The sequence below is a fragment of the Mytilus edulis genome, chromosome 6 (assembly GCF_963676685.1).
Source record: "Mytilus edulis chromosome 6, xbMytEdul2.2, whole genome shotgun sequence".
Taxonomy (NCBI): Eukaryota; Metazoa; Mollusca; class Bivalvia; order Mytilida; family Mytilidae; genus Mytilus; species Mytilus edulis.
The window spans coordinates 31,041,475-31,056,982 of NC_092349.1; the positions used below are offsets into that span (position 1 = coordinate 31,041,475).

At 32.3% G+C, this 15,508-nt stretch overlaps 1 protein-coding gene across 1 annotated transcript in view; it reads right to left on the bottom strand.

Annotated features, from left to right (window-relative positions):
- Nucleotides 1-15,508, bottom strand: part of LOC139527497 (beta-ureidopropionase-like) — a 36,155-nt gene that overhangs the window by 20,002 nt on the left and 645 nt on the right. Inside the window, exons 2-6 of the mRNA XM_071322989.1 lie at nt 9,178-9,349; nt 7,443-7,530; nt 6,786-6,880; nt 4,052-4,136; nt 361-437 (exon numbers count right to left, since the gene is read on the bottom strand). Of these exons, the coding sequence (XP_071179090.1) occupies nt 361-437; nt 4,052-4,136; nt 6,786-6,880; nt 7,443-7,530; nt 9,178-9,349 (517 nt within the window). The remainder of the gene's footprint in view (nt 1-360; nt 438-4,051; nt 4,137-6,785; nt 6,881-7,442; nt 7,531-9,177; nt 9,350-15,508) is intronic.

Consider the following 15,508-nt stretch of genomic DNA (forward strand, 5'->3'; position numbering starts at 1 on the left):
AAGTCTTGGAATATGAATCTGTGATTAGTGTTTCATTCTCTGTTTCAACTTATATTTGAAGCTAGTATAATTCCATCAATCTGGCGACAGATAATAATTTGACCTATTCTTAAAGACAAAACGTCTGACAAACGAAGTCCTCTTAACTATAGTGGAATAAGTCTGCTCTCTTGTATCTCAAAACTATATTGTGCGTTTATAAACAACCAAGTATCTGCTTATTTAGAAACAAAGGACATGTTAGCTAACGCTCAGAGTAAAATATCGACAAATATAATGCCAACCCATGTTAAAATGAGCATAGATCATGACATGAAGGAATTATTTCTTAATTAAAGTTTAATTGGATTGTTTTCTGACCTCATTAAAGTCTCCTACTCTAGGTATATGGTTTTTCCTTGACTTCCCTAAGTACTGCCCTGTGTTAGAGATTACCACTGAAATTAAAAACAAGAACTTTATACAAAGTGTAAATAATTCACAAACATGCATCTTTTAATTGTTTTACACTAGTAATTTTTGGGGCCCTTTATAGCTTGCTGCTCGGCGTGAGCCAAGGCTCTGTGTTGAAGTCTGTACCTTGACCTATAATGGTTTACTTTTATAAATTGTTTCTTGGATGGAGAGTTGTCTCATTGGCACTCATACCACATCTTCCTATATCTATGAAAAGTCTGATTTTGTTAGGAAGTATTTTATTCTCCTATCCAATCAAAAGGTTAATGAAAATTGTTAATTAAACAAAATGATTACTTCCAGAGTTATCTTCACATTCGTACTTACCATAAACAACAAGACAGCAGGTGTCAGACCACCAATTAAAAATCCCTATCTGTTCAACCAAATTTTGCAATTTTCACAGCTTTCTAAATATTTTACCTTAAGTTTAACTTCATAAAAACCAGGTATATCCTTAATTGTACATGTATCAGCTTTCTACATGCCAATTTTCACCATACCTTTAAAGCCTTCTAACAAAATAACTGACCATCAAACAGAGGTACTCCAAAACAAAAACCTGGTTTTCTGGAAATCTAAAATTAGTATACTATGGAGCGCATTAATCCTCAATTTTTAATACAAACTCATAGACAAGTAAATTTTGGCTCAAAATGATCTAGATATATTTCTCTTTCACCAAAAGTTTCATTTCTGCAAATTTGTTGGTTAGTTTAAGTAAACAAGGACATCAAAAGCACTATTTTGTGTCAGAGTAGGGCTACTTTTACATACGTTCTAAATTGGAGGGAGTTATTGGTGGTCTGACACCTAAAGAGCCAAAAAAGTTGATCAGAAATCTTTTGTTTTGTTTATTCTTAATCCTTAGTCAATTTGAAGTTAAAAACATCCTTTCTGAGCATAATGCGACTCATATAACAAATTTCACAGCTCAATTTAAACTGACTGTAATGTAAGCCTTTGATAGAAAATACTTGAAAATCTCATTTTGGACTAGAGAAACATAAACTTTCAATATCAAGATCAACTTTTGTTGATTTTTCCTTGTTTGTTCTACTGCTTGAAAGACTTTCCACAATTTTTACAATGAGTTTAATAAAAAATCCAAGATATTGTAGAGTCAAGGAATATTGACCCCCCTTTTTTACACCTGGTGTCAGTAATGGGACTATTAACTAATCAAAAGTGCAGTCATGGTCATTTAACTGTTTTATTTACTATCAGACAATAAAATTTAAAGTATAAAACTTTCATTTGGGATAATAAATGAGATTTTTGTGAGTTTATGGGACTTTATGCAGTGTTTATATCAGGCTATGTTAACTGCCATATACATGGTATGCTGCAATGATATAAGGGGTAAAAATCAAATAATTTCATCAAATCTTCATGACAACAATTTTTTTGGGGTAGCAATCAACCTATGTTTAAATGTTTAACACCACAGAAACAACTTACTGTGCATTTATAACAATTTATAACATTTTTTATATGAAAGCATATTGTCAGGGTGGGAAAAGCTAAAAATAGCACACATTCAGGTTTAAGGCTCTAAATTTACAATTTGTGACTTTTTGCTCCAAAAAAGATTAAAATGTGGCTGACTATTATTTCAAATGATCAGTTAAGACCAAAAAATCAATTGTTTTCTGAATTTTGGGTTTCACCGCATTTCTCTTAAAGGTGTCAGACCACCAATTAAAAATCCCTATCTGTTCAACCAAATTTTGCAATTTTCACAGCTTTCTAAATATTTTACCTGAAGTTTAACTTCATAGAAACCAGGTATATCCTTAATTGTACATGTATCAGCTTTCTACATGCCAATTTTCACCATACCTTTAAAGCCTTCTAACAAAATAACTGACCATCAAACAGAGGTACTCCAAAACAAAAAACCTGGTTTTCTGGAAATCTAAAATTAGTATACTATGGAGCGCATTAATCCTCAATTTTTAATACAAACTCATAGACAAGTAAATTTTGGCTCAAAATGATCTAGATATATTTCTCTTTCACCAAAAGTTTCATTTCTGCAAATTTGTTGGTTAGTTTAAGTAAACAAGGACATCAAAAGCACTATTTTGTGTCAGAGTAGGGCTACTTTTACATACGTTCTAAATTGGAGGGAGTAATTGGTGGTCTGACACCAGCACCACCTGGCGAGCAGTTTCTACTAATCATCCAAAAGCAACTGAAATCAACCCTTTTTTTTATGTAGTTTGTGTTTTCTTTATAGTGTTCTATACATGGATGTTAGCAAAAATTAACCAATCAATTAAAATCATGAGTTTAGATTTGATATTTTCAGTCTCTATTTTTCAAAAAATATTTTTTCTGGAATCTTCAGAAAAAAAGTTTCAAAAAGACTATATATCAAGGATGTTTCCTTGTCATGTTTTGGAATTTTTGTCAGATTTTCGAAATCCTCTGGTTTTATCCATTTGAATGCCTTAAAAAAAATTGCCCATGAATCCCAATTTTTCTTTTTATAAAACTTTTGCATGTATAATTATAAGCTGTTTGTAAAAGTCTTATAAAATCTTATTTATTTTCTAAAAGTTTTTGGGAACTTTAACTGGTCTTTGATAAAGCTATGAAAAATGAACATTTTCCTGTCAAAATTCCAATGGCTAATGTCTCAAAAACAAGCACATTGACCCCTATATATTTTTTGTTTTTTTGATTCCTCAATTAATCCCCTATCAATATATACTAGTTTTATGGAAAGTTATTTATTTTGAAACTGAGTAGCAAACATCCTTAACTGAAACATTTTGCATTACTTACAGTGAAATACCATACCACTGCTCTAGGCTTAACTAATTAATAGCTCTAAAGACCATGTAACTCACTTTGATCTATTTGCATATTCAACAAAGGACACTCTCCAACACTGTAGACAAGAATAGAATTTATGACATAAATCTCTGTTTTGATGGTCTTGCAGTGTTGATCATTTAAGTTTAGTTTCTCTCTACACTTTTTAATTTTTTCTCAAAAAACACATTATTTTAAAGAGGGTCATTTAAGGGCATTCACTCCTATGAGAGAGACAGTCTACCAGTCTTTTTTGGCGAAATTTAAGTTGTTAGAAGACTTTGCCTTGCTGATCAATTTTGGGATAAAAAATATAATGGTAAAAACAGTCATCAAAGGGCAATAACTCTAATATGGAGTTGTCATACAATTTCCTTCATGTTGTCTTAATAGTAGATCTAATCTTTGCTGATCATTTTTGCTATTTAAGTTTCTATCTCCAATTATCTATTTCTAATATAATGTTTAAGTTATAAGGCAAAAATGCAAAACAATGATTAACATGATTCAACTATACTGTAATAAATGTATGGGTCATGAATTTTAAAGTTAAGAAGTGATTTGGTGAAAGGTTAAAAGTTAGTATGTCTGATGCTGTCAAACTAAATTCAAGACTGGCTTAAAATGAAACTTTTCCATATTTTGAGTTTTCTATAATTCTGATATAATTTATCCCAAGAGTAGTTCATCACACTGACCATGCTGAAGATGGAAAGCAAAAGAAGAAAACAATTTTCTAATAAAAATGTGACAAGCCATAGTTTTTTATTACCTGCTGTGTTTGCTAGAATATCTCCATGATCAGCGTCACGTTCAAGTATAGGGGACACTATAACCATGTTGTATTTCTTTGCCAGCTGAAAAAGTTTTATAAATCTGTATTTTATACATATGTGCCAATGAGACAACTCTCCATCCAAGTCACAATATGTAAAAATTAAACCATTGTAGGTCGATGTACGGAGCACAGAGCCTTGGCTCACACTGATCAGCAATGTAAAATGGCCCTGAAAATGAGTAGTTTAAAACCATTCAAGCGGGAAAACCAACGGTCAAATCTATTTACAAACAAGATATGAGAAACGTGTATGAACCACATCAACAAACAACAACTACTGAACATCAGATTCCTGACTTAGGACAGGTGAAAACAAATGCAGCGGGTTTAAACAATTAAATAGGTACCAGCCCACTCTTTAGCCTTGTCTGAAGCAGTATTGTACTAAAACCCCTTAAAACTGTACATGTGTGTAATCCTGCTCGATTGTTTTCTGACTTTATGTCAAAAATAAACAAATTACAAAAAACCTTAAAAGATTTATTGTGAAATAACTGGTTTCTGCCACCTTGTAACATCTTGGTTTGGGAAGGGAGATAGTTCATACCTTTTGTAACATTTTTGTTAGGGAACTCTTGTTACGTTTTTGTTAGGGAAGGGAGATATTTCATACCTATCGTTACATTTTTTTTGAGGAAGGGAGATAATTCATACCTCTTCTTACATTTTAAATGATTTTTGTAAGGGAACTCTTGTTACGTTTTTGTTGGGGAAGGGAGATAATTCATACCTCTTGTTACATTTTTGTTAGGTGAGGGAAATAATTCATACCTCTTGTTACATTTTTGTTGGGGAACTCTTGTTACGTTTTTGTTGGGGAAGGGAAATAATTCATACCTCTTGTTACATTTTTGTTAGGGAAGGGAGATAATTCATATCTCTTGTTACATTTTTGTTAGGGAACTGTTGTTACGTTTTTGTTAGGGAAGGGAGATATTTCATACCTATCGTTACATTTTTTTTGAGGAAGGGAGATAATTCATACCTCTTGTTACATTTTTGTTAGGGAAGGGAGATAGTTCATACCTCTTGTTACATTTTGATTAGGGAAGGGAGATAATTCATACCTCTTGTTACATTTTTGTTATGGAAGAGATAATTCATACCTCTTTTTACATTTTTGTCAGGGAAGGGAGATAATTCATACCTCTTGTTACATTTTTGTTACGTGAGGGAGATAATTCATACCTCTTGTTACATTTTTGTTTTGGGAACTCTTGTTACGTTTTTGTTGGGGAAGGGAAATAATTCATATCCCTTGTTACATTTTTGTCAGGGAACTCTTGTTACGTTTTTGTTAGGGAAGGGAGATATTTCATACCTATCGTTACATTTTTTTTGAGGAAGGGAGATAATTCATACCTCTTGTTACATTTTTGTTAGAGAAGGGAGATAGTTCATACCTCTTGTTACATTTTTGTTAGGGAAGGGAGATAATTCATACCTCGTTACATTTTTGTTATGGAAGGGAGATAATTCATACCTCTTTTTACATTTTTGTCAGGGAAGGGAGATATTTCATACCTATCGTTACATTTTTTTTGAGAAAGAGAGATAATTCATACCTCTTGTTACATTTTTGTTGGTGAAGGGAGATAATTCATACCTCTTGTTACATTCTTGTTGAGGAAGGGAGATAGTCATTCCTCTTGTTACATTTTTGTTACGAAAGGGAGATAATTCATATGGAAGGGAGATAATTCATACCTTGTGCAGTAATTTAAATAGGGAAGGAAGATAATTCATACCTCTTGTAGTAATTCAGTTAGGGAAGGGAGATAATTTATACCTCTTGTTATTTTTTTGTTGAGGGGGGGGGGAGATAGTTCATACCATCTGTTACATTTTTGTTACAGAAGGGAGATAATTCATACCTCTTGTAGTAATTAAGTTAGGGAAGGAGATAATTCATACCTCTTGTAGTAATTTAGTTAGGGAAGGGAGATAATTCATACCTCTTGTAGTAATTTAGTTAAGGAAGGGAGATAATTCGTACCTCTTGTAGTAATTAAGTTAGGCAAGGGAGATAATTCATACCTCTTGCAGTAATTAAGTTAAGGAAGGGAGATAATTCTTTAGGGGCCAGCTGAAGGACGCCTCCGGGTGTGGGAATTTCTCGCTACATTGAAGACCTGTTGGTGACCCTCTGCTGTTGTTTTTTATTTGGTCGGGTTGTTGTCTCTTTGACACATTCCCCATTTCCATTCTCAATTTTATCTCTTGTAGTAATTTAGTTAGGGAAGGGAGATAATTCATACCTCTTGTAGTAATTTAGTTAAGGAAGGGAGATAATTCGTACCTCTAGTAGCAATTAAGTTAGGGAAGGGAGATAATTCATACCTCTTATAGTAATTAAGTTAGGGAAGGGAGATAATGCATACCTCTTGTAACATTTTTGTTGAGGAAGGGCGATAATTCATATCTTTTGTAGTAATTAAGTTAGGAAAGGAAGATAATTCATACCTCTAGTAACATTTTTGTTGAGGAAGGGTGATTATTTATACCTTTTGCAGTAATTCAGTTAGGGAAGGGAGATAATTCATACCTTTTGCAGTAATAATGTTAGGGAAGGGAGGTAATTCATACCTTTTGTAGTTATTAAGTTAGGGAAGGGGTAAATTCATACCTTTTGTAGTAAATGAGTTAGGGAAGGAGAGAAAATTCATACCTCTTGTAGTAATTTTGTTGTAGCTCCATCGTCTGCTGATTCAGCAAATTCACACCATGGGTGTTTCTCACGTGTACAGAAGGCAAATGGCATAGCTTTAATATAAATGTATGAGTTTAATGATAACAGAATGCAATAAAAAAACCAAGAAGCTATGTTGAGAAATTTATTAAAATATATATGCCAATAATATTTTTTATAAAGAAAAAAACTAAATATTTCAAACAAACCTTCAAGGGCATTACTTAAAGTATACTAAAAGTTTTATAAAAAAAAATGTACCAGTGAAAGCACTTTGAGACCATTTTCAATAAATTTAATATTTCAAAGGTCATAACTCTTTTAAATATAGGAGATTGTCCACCATTATAAAACTTGTCCCAGATATTGCTGATAGTAATCTACAGTATAAGTTTTTTTTTAAATTTGGAAAGATTTGTACCTGTGAGAGCTCTAACAAGGACATTTTACATAAATTTAATATTTCCAAGGGTCATAACTCTTTAAAAAAAAAGTAGATTGTCCACCATTATAAAACTTCTCCGAGATATTGATGATATTAACCTACAGGATATAAGTTTTTTGGAAATCTGGCAAGAATTGTACTTGTCATGCTTGTAAGAGCACTAGCAAGATTCTCAATACATTTCCACTTACTCCATGCTTCTTGTAAACAGATGACATTGACACCACATAAACTAGCCACTTCTATAATCTCTGATATTCTGTTGTGTAGAGACTCAATCTGAAACAAAACCAGGACAATATTAACAACTTATAAACCAGCCACTTCTGTAATCTCTGATATTCTGTTGGGTAGAGATTCAATCTGAAACAAAACCAGGACAATATTAACAACTTATAAACTAGCCACTTCTATAAACTCTGATATTCTGTTGTGTAGAGATTCAATCTGAAACAAAACCAGGACAATATTAACAACTTATAAACTAGCCACTTCTATAATCTCTGATATCCTGTTGTGTAGAGATTCAATTTGAAACAAAACCAGGACAATATTAACAACTTATAAACTAGCCACTTCTATAAACTCTGATATTCTGTTGTGTAGAGATTCAATCTAAAACAAAACCAGGACAATATTAACAACTTATAAACTAGCCACTTCTATAATCTCTGATATTCTGTTGTGTAGAGATTCAATCTGAAACAGAAACCAAGAAGAATATTAACAACTTATAAATTTGCTGTTACACGCTATATGTATCTGATATTCTGTTATGTTAAGATTCAATCTGAAACAGATGTCTGATAATGTCAAAAACAAATAAGTAGGCCACACATACTGTTTCAGTACTCACATCACTCACTTTATTTCCGCTGTTTTTTTCAAAAGCTTGCAAATTGGTATCCTTGCTCAATGTACACACTTGAAATTAATAATCTAATATACAACTGCAAAGTCCATGTTTAGTACATAGATATCATGAGTAAAAAGTATAAAAGGAGTTGCACAATGGCATATGTCATGTAGAAATCTTAACTGTTTTGATACAGACTCTGTCATGCCTGAAGAAGGTGGTTCATGGATTCAACATGTTTAATCTTACCTGTTTTGATAGAGACTATATGGTAGGCAGTACATAGATTACAGTGATATTGTTGTCTTTTTTCAAAACTACCTCTACCGTTTTTTATTGGGAAAAATGCATATCTTTTATTGAAATTGGGAAATTTGTATATTTTATTCTATACACATCTCTGATTTTTTGCTGGCTTTGCTGTCTTTTTTGCACTGTATTTTTGATGAATATTTTGGTTGTCAGACGTTTTCAATTTGAAAGGTACTTTTCGGGGAGCAGAAAGAAACAGAAGCAATGATGGTACTTAATGCATTGAAAACTACATGTGTTACAAACACCATGATGATTTTGATCAGAAAACCAGATCTCAAAAGTGCTTTCTAATATCAAAATAATAACATGAATACGATATTTACAAACATTACTAGCTATCAATGGCATCACTGTTTTGGGAAAATGTAAAACTTTTTGGGAGGAATTTTAAGCCATGTTTTTTAGTAATTGGGAATTTTCTCTAGGGAAAAAGGCTAAATTGCGGCTGTAATTTGAGGCAAACAATATCACTGGATTAAATCTAATTTATCTTACCTGTTTTGATAGAGACTATATCAATATGGCAGGTAGTTCATAGATCAAATCTTACCTGTTTTGATAGAGAATCTGTGGAAGGCAGTTCATAGATTAAATCTTACCTGCTATGATACAGACTATGTGGTCATGATGGAAGGCAGTTCATAGATTCCATCTTACATGTTTTGATAGAGACTATATGGTAGGCAGTTCATAGATTAAATATCACCTGTTTTGGTACAGACTTTATACTAGACAGTTCATAGATCAAATCTTACCTGTTTTGGTACAGGCTCTGTAGTAGGTATAATAATCTGATTTTGTATAGCACCAATTCTGACAACTCTTGGTGGACGGAGAGATTCTTTTTCTGCAGTAAAACAACTGCCTTTTAATTCAAACTGTCTTTTATCTGCTAAATCTCTGGCCTCCTTTGGAAACTCTAGTTGTCTGTGTAAAACATTAACAAATTTAATTTGGTTTTGATACTGTAAGGGTTTTCAACATGTTCAAGATAGAAGACAAAACTTGAACTTTACCCCTATGCCATAATAAAGCAATGGGACCATTCATGTTATTTGCAGATGCAAATCCAAGATTTGAAAAAGGTGGGCCCAGGTGCCCTCAAAGTAGCTTACTATTCTAGTGGAAAAGATAAAATGTTTTGAATTAACCATTAATGTAACTACATTGAACTACAAAAGGGGGGTCTTGGCACTTAGGATAAGGGGGGCCTTGACACCTAGGACTCTTCCTTAAATTGTTCTCTTTTGAAACTATTTTAATTTGACACATATTAGGTTTCTAGGTTTCTGATACAGAATAACTGTAGTTGAAGAACTTAGAATTGGTAATATGATTTGAATTTATATACTTTTTGCTTTTGTGCAATGCCCCCCCCCCAACCCCCTTTTTTGGTAAATAGTCCAAAACCTGACATTTCTTTATACATAATTAAAAGTAGTGTAAGGGAAGTAAATCCAAAAACATACCTAACATTGTATGTTAAATGTTTTGAATTACCTCCCTTACACTGCTTTTAAATTGTCTTAATTTTTCATTGACCAAAAAAACCTAGTTTTTCCTTTTTTGGCCCCTAATTCCTAAACAGTTTGAGCCACAACCCCCCTTCCCCACCTAATTCCAAAAGTATTGGGACCATAACCCCCCCCCCCCAATCCCTACCTTCCTTTAGTGGTATAGAACCTTCTGGCAAAAATTTATAGAAATCCATTCACTAAAACAAAAGTTATTGTCCGGAAACTAAAATTTTTTTGAGTCTTTGGACTACATGATAGCATTACACATCGGTATAAAAACAGCTAATCAATCTATATAATCAAAGAGCTGAATAGCTCTGAGGGGAAAGACGGCCCTTGTTTCTATTTAATTATTTTTTTTGGAAGGGGGGTATCTTTTGATAGTCTTCATATAAAGAATGAAAAAAAGAACAGCTAGAACATGTAGAAAGGTTGACGATATTGAAATCAATTGTTGTTTAATGTAATTTCGTTTCCTTAGTTTAGGATTCAATTTGGACCAATGGAAGAGATCTGCATCTTCTAAATCTAAACATATGATTAAAATTGATATTTAATTATCTAAATTTCAACTGAATTCTGTCATTTCACAACTACAATATTTTTTGAAATCTTAATTGTGTACCACTGAACTGCAGGCTAGGGCCATTTTCCATTTTTTGTAACAGTACTCTTAGATTTTTAAGTTTTTTCTTAAGAAAGTTTGGACTGAAAAATCTATTCAGTTTTAACTTTCCATTGATAAAGTTCCCAGTTACAACTCTCATCACAGGGAAACAGGTACTAATAAAAAACAATATGATTGATGTAAACTGTGTGAAGCTTGTTTCCAAATCCTAAATTTGAAATATTTGTAAATTTCATGAATAAATTGGTTTAAACTACAAAATGCAACATTCTTTTTTACCATTACAATGATTATGTTGGTGCACAAAAATTTAGTTTTAATGGAAGACTACTAATCCAATGAAATGTCACATTTTAAGTGTTTAGATACATTAACTTTTATTTTAGTGGATAATTACTCAACAATTGAGGTGCTCCTGAATTGGAGGAAGATTCTCAAAACAGAATTTTTACAGAAAAAAATGAATAAAATCGTTTCTCTCCCCTATCTCATGTATCCCCACGATCTTTGTTTACTTTGAAAGTTGTTCACCTACAAATTAAAGTATTGCATGTTGATGTTTGAATCATCTACAGCAAACATTATTATGTTTAAATTTAACAAATACCAATGTGTAATTAGTGCACGATCTCTGAGAATGATTTAAATAACCAGTGAAGGATATCCCTGCTTCTGCGTAGTGTGGCATTCCAAGAATGACGTCACTATAAAATACAATGTAGGTTGGGTATATTTAGAATATCTCGTCATACTGATTTTTCCGGATTGTAAAAGAAACATACACAGTGTAAAGGAGAGCTCAAGATACGATAATTTCGTGAGAAACAGAAGGGAAATGTGTAAATAAGTGTTTAAAGTCAAACTATTCATTTCTGGGTCTCCTTCTCTTCAGTCTTAGTAAGATTTGTTGGGGGGTTTTCCACACTATAAAAACAAAATGAATGATGTGAGGGAATGTCACTATGGTCAACCCCATAGGGGATTGACGGCTTGAAGCTGTCTTCCCCAAAAAAACGAATAACACTTAAGAACCACATCAACAAACAACAACTAATGAACATCAGATTTCTGACTTGCATTGACTTAGGACAGGTGTAAATAATTGCAGTGGGTTTAAACGTTTTAATGGTACCAAACCTTCATCCTTACAGTCAGGGGTACTACTTGTACAAATTATTTTTAATTACATGAAGAAGTAATATTAATATACTTTAAGTAAATTTGTAGGATCCTTATACAAGTGAATTTTATTTACTTGTACATGTATAGGTAAAAAAAAATATTGGCTGAGTTATGTCCCTTAGACATTCATGAGATGAAACATTGAACTCTAATAAAAAAATTTGAGCAAACCTGGGAAAAATCATTAAAGGCATGATTTTACATTTCAAAACTTGAGGACTTTTGTGGGATTGTAAGAAAAATTTACTTATACAAGTAAATTTTCAAAAAATTAAGGGGAGATTATTCAAACATTATTTATTTACTTGTATATATATGTGTATATTTTTTTCACTCATTGTTACTTCTTCCAGTAAATAAAAATAACTTGTACAAGTAGTACCCCTGACTGCCTTATCTGAAACAATAGTGTAATATCACAACATAAAAAGGCACACTTTAAAATATCAATTGAAATGATTTAACTCAATCAAAAGACATATTAACACAAGTAAACATACACTGAAGGAATAAATTTGATCTACAATGTATGATGCAATGTAAATACAAAATCAATTAAATAATGGATGCATAATTAAAATAAGGCACTGGCTATAGTTACATGGAAATGTACAATAATAAAAAAGTTATTGTTACTGTAAAACATAGGAGAGTAATTGCCGAAATGCAGGATTGGGTAAGGAACCAATTAATTACGAATGTAACAAATTACAATATTATTTGTGTCTATCGTTACATTGCATTATTGTTACATACATGTAGTCATCAATGCACTGCAAAGTAGGAGTGAGACTAGAAATTTGTATTAAAATAAAACTTGAAAAGTTTTCTTTGATATTCATGATATTGTCAATATCATGAATATTGCATACTATTCTTTAAATTTGTATTTACTTTGGCATATTCTACAAATCCAGTATGTTGTTGTTGGAACATGTTTTAGTCTGATGCATTTTTGGTGAAACCACTCCAAGCAGTCATTACAAACCAGTGATGTGGCATTGTGCATGCATGTGTTGCATACTGTTCAATTCCTTTCTGTACTTTTTTGAAGATAAAAATCTGAGTCTTGATATTGTTTTAGTTTTGATTCAAACGCATCCCAAGTTTTAAATATTTCACCAAAAACAAATTTGGTAATAGGAATCACTTTATCCATTTTTCGAAGTATAATGACAGTTTTTTCACATCCAATATTTTATGGAAATATTCTTTATAAAGCAAAAAATGTCAGTATTTACCATGTTTACCTCAGAAGCTAACAAAACTTTTAAATAGACTTATATTAAGAAGGGATATAGTAACGATACTGTTGCCAGGTCATTAAAGATTGCATACTTTGGCATTAATATTGATTCACTTATAGGGTCTTTGCATCGGAACTAAACACATTTATTTAAAAAACAGTTGTTGGCGTGACACAGGTTATGTTCTTCTCATATTATAAATAATGGTATGATACTAAACCCCTCACGGGAAGGATTGTGTCTGATATTCATATGATGAAGACATAATCTTTCAATCAATTTAATTGAAGTCTGGAGCTGGCATGTCAGTTAACTGCTAGTTTTCTGATGTTATTTATGTATTATTGTCATTTTGTTTATTTTCTTTGGGTACATCTTATGACATCAGACTCGGACTTCTCTTGAACAAAATTTTAATGTGCGTTTACTTTTCTGCATTGGCTAGAGGTAAATGAGGTATAGGGGGAGGGTTGAGATCTCATAAACATGTTGAACCCTGCCGTAATTTAGCGCCTGTCCAAAGTCAGAAGCCTCTGGCTTTTGGTAGTCTTGTATTATTTTTAATTTTAGTTTCTTGTGTACTATTTGGAGTTCAGTATGGCGTTCATTATCACTGAACTAGTACATATATTTGTTTAGGGGCCAGCTGAAGGATGCCTCCGGGTTGTGGGAATTTCTATCTGCATTGAAGACCTGTTGGTGACCTTCTGTTGTTGTCTGCTCTATAATCGGGTTGTTGTCTCTTTGACACATTCCCCATTTCCATTCTCAATTTTATAGTATAAAGGTTAGGTGTGCAGTTTTAAAATACATAGAAGTGAACGCTTTTTCTCAGTCCAGGTTCTTGACAACAAACCATTAAGCTATATTTTTTGTCTTTGGCACTAGTTACTAAACTGTAGCAGTACAATTAATGTATCTTTAACATGTTTAAGAAAATCAAATTAATTAATACTTAAAACTATAAATAACATAATTATTATTATCATAATTACAAATATTATCTAGTACATTGTACATGTAGTATTAAGCAACAAAACTATAGAAGGTTCAAGTTTAATAAACCTAGCGTACATGGCATTCTTTAATGTAACAATAACGCAATGTAACCATGGACACAAATATTATTGTTACATTTGTAAATAATCAGTTCCTTAACCAATCCTGTATTCTGGCAATTAGTCTCCAATGTAACAATAATTATCTTATTATTGTCATGATTGTTACATTTCCATGTAACCATAGCCAGTGCCTTACAGTAACAGTATGAACAGTATTATACCACTGTGAAATGATAATTAAATCCGAATTTTGGGATGTTGGGATTCAATTTTTTTTTAAATTCCGGACCTCAGGATTTCAACATCCCAGAATTTGAAAAAAAGAAATCCTGGATCCAGAAAGGGTCAATCCCGAAAGGGTTAGTTCTGAAATCCCAAGCTGAAAACACCCTATCCCGACATCCTAAAAAACGGTCCTGCCCCCTTTCTTTCATTGCATATATACATGTATATATATGAGGGGGGAGGGGGATAGTTTTAGAGAATTTTTTTTCTAAAATTTAAGAGACGATCACTGACGAACACCAGAATCCATGACAAATCGCCCCACTTTTTCACCAACTCACCCCACTTCCTAAGATATCGCCCCACTCTTGTTTACCAACTCGTCCCACTTATGAAAAGGGTAAAATCCCATTGAAAATAGGTTGGATAACATGCCCCACTTATGAACAGGAATAAAATCCCGCTGAAATCAGATAACGTCTGCCAACTCGACCCAATCATGACAAATAGATGATAAACCACAATGAATTTAGTAATGGCAACTCGCCCCACTTATGGAAAAAAAGATGCTATCCTGTTGTATATTTTCCTGTCAATTTATTTCTAAATAAAATCAATACCTATGGAAACCTTAGATAAGTACCAGTATTTCTGTGACGTGAATGTCAACCCACCCTACTGGTGAAGTGAAAAATAGAAAAAATTCTGATGAACTGAGTTATCATGCCAACTCGCCCCACTTAAAAATTGAAAAATCTGAAAATCCTAATATTTAGTCATGCCAACTCTCTTCACTTAAGAAAAAGGAAGTAATACCGTTAAATTTATGTCTGCCAACATACCCCACTGATAAATTAAAGTATGAATAGAACTAATGACCAACTAGCCCCACTTATGAATTAAATAATTAAACTGTAATGAGTGTAGGCCTTCCAATGAAAACGTAAGACATGCATCTTCTTTTCTTTCTTTTCTTTTCTTTTGGTTGATCAATAAAATAAAAAGAAGGTAGCATCAACATTTATGTGACGTTTTTTCCTGGTAAACATGGTAAATATTTTCAATGTTTTATAAGATAAACTTGTCATGAATTAATTATAATTTCATTAAGTGAAACATCATTTAATTTCAATAATAATAATTAAATAAATTTTACTTTTTTGTGTATTTTGTGTAGATTAGTTTTCATTTAAGTGGGGCGAGTTGGCAGACATGAAAATTATATA